Below are 7,302 nucleotides of genomic sequence, written 5' to 3' on the forward strand. Positions count from 1 at the left end.
TTTAAAAAAGGAAGATGGCATGTTTAGCGGAACGAGAGCTCTGCACTTGTAATTAGAAGACCTGGATTCTAGTCCTACCTCTGCCATTAATTTCTCTGTGGCACTTAGAAAGTGCCTTATCTTTTCTGGTCCTGGTTCCTCATCTGTAGCTCTAGCATTCATTAATTCCAAAAATATGTATTGTCTACTACAGGCTAGCACTAGGCTAAGTGCTAGTAATACAGGGGTGAAAAATAATAGCCAAAATTCATAAATGCTTACTTTATGGTTGGCCTTTTGTTGATGGAGTCACATGCACGCTCCCATTTAACCTCCTATGAGACAGCACTACCGTGATATTTTCTGTACTTTACAAAGGAGGGAACTGAAGCATAACGAGGTGAAGTAACTTTCCCAGCATACCAAAGGGCACAGTGAAGACAGGATTGGATTCCAGACAGTGGAGCTTCAGATGTCATTCCAATAGCCAGAGTGAATCCTTGCCTTCATAATGCGAAGACTATTTCAGTGGTTTGCATTGTGGCGCAAGCTCAGGAGTGACGGAGAAGTACGTTAGAGAGACCATTGAAAGGTCTGCCACAAGAGCTACAACCAGCATTGCTCTTCCTTGCGCTCGCAGCTTCCACGCCCAGAAAATGAAGAGGTGGGAGGTATCAGCAGGTCCTACGCACGCACACCTACCTCTCTGAGCGTCCCATTGGTACAGACGAACACGCGGATCACGCCAGCAGGACGCGCCTCTCTGCCCCCAGCAGAGGGCGGGGAGAAAGGGCGCGCTGCGTGCGTGCTGCGTGCGTGCTGCGTGCGTGCTGCGTGCGTGCTGCGTGCGTGCTGCGTGCGTGCTGCGTGCGTGCTGCGTGCGTGCTGCGTGCGTGCNTGCGTGCTGCGTGCGTGCTGCGTGCGTGCTGCGTGCGTGCTGCGTGCGTGCTGCGTGCGTGCTGCGTGCGTGCTGCGTGCGTGCTGCGTGCGTGCGCGCAGTCCTTCCGACGTCTGCGCGGGCCGGTGGCTCCGCCTGGCCGAGGGCTCGTTCGCCCCGCCCCGCTGCCTGCGCTGTCGCGGCGTCCACTTCCTGGCCCTACCCCCCTTTAGCGAAACCAACGAGACGACACCGCCTGTATCTAGAGCAGCCCGACCAGTAGCATACCCGGGGGACGCGCGCGAAGCTGAAAGGAAAGCCGTGCGCGGCTGTGCTTTCCCGCCCCTGAGCCGTTCTAGACGCAGGTGAGTGCTGGGGGCATCGGCCTGCATCTGGAGCGGCCCCCCCGGAGCGGCCCGACCCCGCCCATCTTTTGGGGATGGCCTGGGCCTTGGCCCACTCCCAGCATGCTCTACACGGTGTACCCGGGCAGGTACAGTGGGAGGAGTGGTGAGGTGGCTCGACCGAGAGCCGCCTTCCTGAAGCCCCTCCTTGGCCCCCCAATAGGGTCTTGAGGTGACCATGTCCTCCCTCTTCTGTTTTACATTTCGTCCTCCTCCCTTTTCCATACCCCACCCCAACCATCTTCACCTTCTAAAAAGTGCATTTCAAAAACTACTGGTACTTTCTGCTTTATTGGTGCCTGTGTGCAGTTTTAAGTTTCACTCTTCTCTGCACCAGATATTCTATCATGTACATCTCCCGTGTTACATTTTTTTGCCATCCTGATGGAAAAAAAAAACGATCTCCTTATAATAATTGGTGCAAATAAGCCATAAGTAGTATCCCCATCGGGAAGAATTCTGACATATGTATGCATTATTAAGCTAAGAGACACGTGTGAAGTATCATATTAGTCAGAAATAATGAAAATTGCATAATATGAAGTGCGAAAATTCTATCTAAATCAATTTTAGAGTGCATCTGACAATTCTAATATTAAGCAGAGTTTGTATCCTGTCAATTCTCTTTTCCTTCTTAGAGCTGTGTTTATGACTAAGTTCTGTGAGTGACACAGGAAAACCATCCTGTCTCTTTCCCCACCCCCTAACCCCACTCAGGAATTACATCTGCCAAGACATTCAACACCTTCTCCTTCTAGTAGAAGTCAAAGTCCATTTCCTGTAGAAGAAAATCAAGAGATGGTTTCCTTGTGGCAGTATAGTGATGTGTCCAAAGTGTCAATTACGGTTAACAAATCCCACATTTTTTTTTCATTTGTAGGAAAACAAGGTTATGCAGTAACTTATTTATTAAATTCTGGATAATGTCAATACATTCTTGATAAATTCTCAAACAGCTAGGGGCAATAGATGCACCGTTGAGATCATTATTCTGTAATACAAATGGCATTAAACTGATGTCAGGAGATGTATTTCTAGTTCAGTTCTACCACTGACTAACTGTGTGACTTTGGGTCAGTTACTTAAACTCCCTGGACCCTTTCCTTATCTGTAAAATGAGAGAAATTACATTAGGTAGCTTCTAAGAACCCTTTCAACTTTAAGAGACAAAGGGAAAATCTCAATAGCTAAGTACACCATTCCTTGTGGAGATAGAGAGGAGATTGGGAAAATCTCAACAGTTCTATTTAATGTTGGCTTTTCTTTTAATTTCTAATTTAAATAAAAGTGTAGACTTTTCCCCTTTTACTTCCCCAAAGAATAAGAAAATGCCTTGGAGGAAATAAAAATATTAATTAATGGTTCCCCAGATGTGCCTGTATTGAATCAGTTCTCATCCACATAACTGAACTATTGTATTTTCATCGTGGGCTTTAATTACATCAGTTAGTTGGGATACTGTATTGGAAATCATTTAGTCTTAGGAACAATAGGGTAAATATTAACATGCATTGTGTCAATTTCAAGAAACTTGCTTTAGATATACTCAAAACACCTAAGGACGGGCCGGCCGAGTGGCTCAGTTGGTTAAGAGCTCGCTCAAGAGTGTGAGCTCTGAGCAACAGCGGTTCGAGTCCAGCCCGAGCTGAGCAGCCGCTGAGCTGCCAACAGGTAGCAGGATGGCTCAGCTAAAAAAAAAAAAAAAACACCTAAGGACAACAGTCATCAGTTAAATAGAGCACTAGGTTGAGAACAAAAATGCCAGCACAGATACCATTGATTTGCCAATTGTAGGTTCAATTTAAGATTTTGATGTAAATATATCTGAAGAGGTATTTAAGTAATATAATGCAAGCTTGTGATACGAAATTCCTTTAAAGAGCATAATGGACAGATAATCTATGTAACATTGGTTTCTCGGGTTAGTGCTTTTAGTACTTGGTTAATTAAATCCCCATAGATGAAGTACAAAAATAGCCTCCCAGAAAATTCTGCATAGGTGTTGCTGCAAAGTTCCAGTTTATACTGAACAGTATAAATTGGAAGCTAATTATTCGTAGACCCTTTGGTACTACATGCAACTAACTCTATTTCAAACTTGGGAACCTTTAATGTTAAGAGCAAAATGTAAATATATATGGAATACCAAATCAAATCATGAGGCTAATTCTTTTCTTTTAAGTATCCTAAGGATTTTTTTCTTCTTTATAGGAAAAATGCTTTCTGAAAGCAGTTCATTTTTGAAGGGTGTGATGCTGGGAAGCATTTTCTGTGCCTTGATCACTATGCTAGGACACATTAGAATTGGTTATGGAAATAGAATGTACCACCATGAGCATCATCACCTACAAGCTCCTAATAAAGAAGATATCTTGAAAATTTCAGAGGATGAACGCATGGAGCTCAGTAAGAGCTTTCGGGTATACTGTATCATCCTTGTAAAACCCAAAGATGTGAGTCTTTGGGCTGCAGTGAAGGAGACTTGGACCAAACACTGTGACAAAGCGGAGTTCTTCAGTTCTGAAAATGTTAAAGTGTTTGAGTCAATTAACATGGAAACGAATGACATGTGGTTAATAATGAGACAAGCTTACAAATACTCCTTTGATAAATATAAAGACCAGTACAACTGGTTCTTCCTTGCACGCCCCTCAACGTTTGCTATTATTGAAAACTTAAAGTATTTTTTGTTAAAAAAGGATCCATCACAACCTTTCTATCTGGGCCACACTATAAAATCTGGAGACTTTGAATATGTGAGTATAGAAGGAGGAATTGTCTTAAGTATAGAATCAATGAAAAGACTTAACAGCCTTCTCAGTGTCCCTGAAAAGTGTCCTGAACAGGGAGGGATGATTTGGAAGATATCTGAAGATAAGCAGCTAGCAGTCTGCCTGAAATATGCTGGAGTGTTTGCAGAAAATGCAGAAGATTCTGAAAGAAAAGATGTATTTAATACCAAGTCTGTTGGGCTTTTTATTAAAGAGGCAATGACTAATCACCCCAACCTGGTAGTAGAAGGATGTTGCTCAGATATGGCTGTTACTTTTAATGGACTGACTCCTAATCAGATGCATGTGATGATGTATGGGGTATACCGTCTTAGGGCATTTGGGCATGTTTTCAATGATGCATTGATTTTCTTACCTCCAAATGGTTCTGACAATGACTGAGAAGTGAAACGAGCATGTATATGATCACTGTATAGGACGTGTGTTAACATTATTTGTAGTAATGAGTACATATCTAACACAGCAGTATGTTTCTTTTTTTTTTCTTTTTTAGTTTGGTGGCACTGGTTTAATCACACATTATTAAAGTTTAGTAGTACATTTTAAAATAGGCTGTTTTCCCTTACAACACGTGAAAATTTTAAACATGTTGGAAAGAAATGTTTTAAGAATAATAATTTTGCAAATAAAGGCTATATTTATAAATATTGTATTTATATGAAAAATTCTAGTTTATGAACATTAAAATCTATGGCACATTCTTGCTGATTGGTTAAAAATGTAATGGTTTTTTAGCTAAGATATGCAAATGAATTTCTAGTTGTGATTTTGTGATTAAAGTTAAACTTAGCTGTGTTTCCATTACTTCTAATCTTGGTTTATGTTCTAAGCCTTCACAAGTGCCACTGGATTTGCTTTCTCCAAATACACAACCAAGCGACAAAGGAAGTCTTCCCAACCAATGTAAAAGTGAAAGTTGAAATCTATCCTTGAGAGAAAAAGTAAAAATTACTTATAAAGGTTAATAATTTTCATGGGAGTTAATCTAGTGGAATTCCTCAGCATACACAATCTCAGTGTAACTCTGTACTTCTCTATGCAGATACTAAAATTGGAATGGTGACTGAAGAATGTAATGTCATTTAACTCTGCTGTTTCCCAGTTAATCAAACTCTCAGCTGTGGCTTGGGAAAAAATATATCAGTTGAGATTTATTTACTCCAGCTGGGCAAATGAGTTCTGTAGAAGTCTCCTTTGAAAAACTTCTTTTGGCAATCTGGCAGTTTTACTTACCTGAGTTGGGTCCATCCTGGTTTTGTTTACCTGTTCAAATTCTGAGATTTTTCCCATGTTCATGGTTGTACCATATTCAACTGCTTTTAGTGTGGAAGGCTTAACCTCACCATTCACCTTGGATTATCATACCATTTGCCTGATTTCGGTGGCTACCCAGAAGCTTTATCCAGTGGTGGATACAATAGTTCCTGTGCTTATAAATGTGTGAAATACTTGGAGCTGACTTGTCCTATAATTGGGCCTGCACATTAAGTCAGGTCCATAAGGCCCCCTCGGGTGTGAGACCATGACATATTAGAGATCAATATTTTCTGTAACTGGCCTTATAATGTTAATGGTCTCCCACAGCTTTTGCAAACCAGAAAGAGAATTTCCTCAAGAGGGCCTTGGGCTTCAAATTATTGATCATCAGCGTAGTGTGTAAAAACCCTATGTTTTAATTTATCTAACTTTCCTTATTTGGGCTTTTGGTTAAAATAAAGGATAATTAATTTTGAAAAACAATAAAACCCCTTTATCAAGCACCCTAATATGTGGTCTCAGATGCAATTACGACAGATCAAATCATGTTTGGTGTGAGTACAATGATAAACATTATCTCACTGACTGTGACACCCAGTTTGTCACCTTGCCCCAACACCAATATATTAAATTTCTACTGTATTTATCATCTTCATTTACATTAGTGTATCAAGGTATACTTGTAATAAATATGTCAGAGAATGCATTCTGTTGTTTGATTTCTTAGTGGGTGCTAAGGTAACAATTGCTTTTTAAACCATATTGATGCTCTTGATTATATACATGAGTATTCCTTTATAAAACGTTAGTTGTCTTAAATAATATGTTGTCTCTTTGTCTCTTTGAACTTATTTGTACCCAGTCTTGTAGATAAAATCAGAGTCAGTCACAGAAAATAGTACTACTGAGGTAATGGTTACAGATTTGATCACCATGCATTCAATAGCCAAAAACGGTAGCTTTTAACCTCACTCTGTTATTGGAGGGAGAGTTGGAAAGAATGAAGGTCTCATGGAAATTGATCATAATTGTGAATATATTTTACATATGGCTAGTGGCTACCATATTGGACAACACAGGTGTAACAAATTCTGGAAATGTGAAACCCACTGACTGAGATATGAATGAGAGAAAACATGAAGATTCTTCTAAAAGTTGTATTTAATCTTTCTGGTTGTCTTGAATGCAGTGAAAACTGTAACCTGACCTTTACAGGCCCCAGGCCATCTTACACAAGTTCAATGACTAGATCTTCCTTCTCAAAATTATTAAAACATTGGATTTGGAGCAAATAACTGATTAGAACCCCTGACTTTTCTTTTTCATGTAGCGAAGGGATTGCTTGTGTGTCAAACCTGATTTGTAATGCCCTGATTTTTCTGTAATGCATTAAACACACCCTTTCTTAAAGCAGGGCACACATGTATTAGAAAAGTTACTGAAAGCACAGAATCTAGTGATGATGTATCACTAATTTACCCTATATTTGCTAAGAATATGGTGTTCCATTTAGTGCCAGCTGGGTTGGATTGATGCATTAAATGTCTGTCTGAGTGATTGTATGAAGAGCATGTTTATAAAAGTTCAGCTTTTTTTTTGCCATACAAAGAAATTCAGAAATGTTTGCTAACCTCCCTGCAAAGAAGTCTGCAAAAGTTTACTTAAAAGATAATCACGTCATAATATCAATATTGTCAAAGAAAGAAAATACTATAAAGTGTTAAAGGGTAATGGGAACAATGACCTGTTTGGAAAAGAATGACATGATGGTATATTTCTGGGGTCTCTAACATTTAAAAAAAAAGTTTACCTTTATTAGTGTGGAGTCTATACCCTGTATTTCTTGTATGTATTGAGAATCTATTGGGTCGTCAGAAAAGTCATGACGTATTTTTCTATGTTTTTCATTGCAAAACTGTGTCATGACATTTCTGATGACCCAATAGAAGCTCAAAACTAGGCCAGGTATTTTGTGGAAAGTCAAAGGAGCCTA

The 7,302-nt window shown here is 40.0% G+C and overlaps 1 protein-coding gene across 1 annotated transcript; it reads left to right on the forward strand.

The window, feature by feature from the left end:
• Positions 1-997: 997 nt before the first annotated feature.
• Positions 998-6,015, forward strand: C1GALT1C1 (C1GALT1 specific chaperone 1). The gene is made up of 2 exons (XM_019633278.1): positions 998-1,221; positions 3,472-6,015. The coding sequence occupies exon 2, from the start codon at positions 3,477-3,479 to the stop codon at positions 4,431-4,433; it is 957 nt and encodes a 318-aa protein (XP_019488823.1). The 5' UTR covers positions 998-1,221; positions 3,472-3,476; the 3' UTR covers positions 4,434-6,015.
• Positions 6,016-7,302: the final 1,287 nt, after the last annotated feature.

This window comes from Hipposideros armiger, unplaced genomic scaffold (genome assembly GCF_001890085.2).
Source record: "Hipposideros armiger isolate ML-2016 unplaced genomic scaffold, ASM189008v1 scaffold_1271, whole genome shotgun sequence".
Lineage (NCBI taxonomy): Eukaryota > Metazoa > Chordata > Mammalia > Chiroptera > Hipposideridae > Hipposideros > Hipposideros armiger.

Excerpts from the sequence above, each read along its gene's own strand:
- C1GALT1C1 (XM_019633278.1), top strand. The coding sequence starts at position 3,477 with ATGCTTTCTGAAAGCAGTTCATTTTTGAAGGGTGTGATGCTGGGAAGC.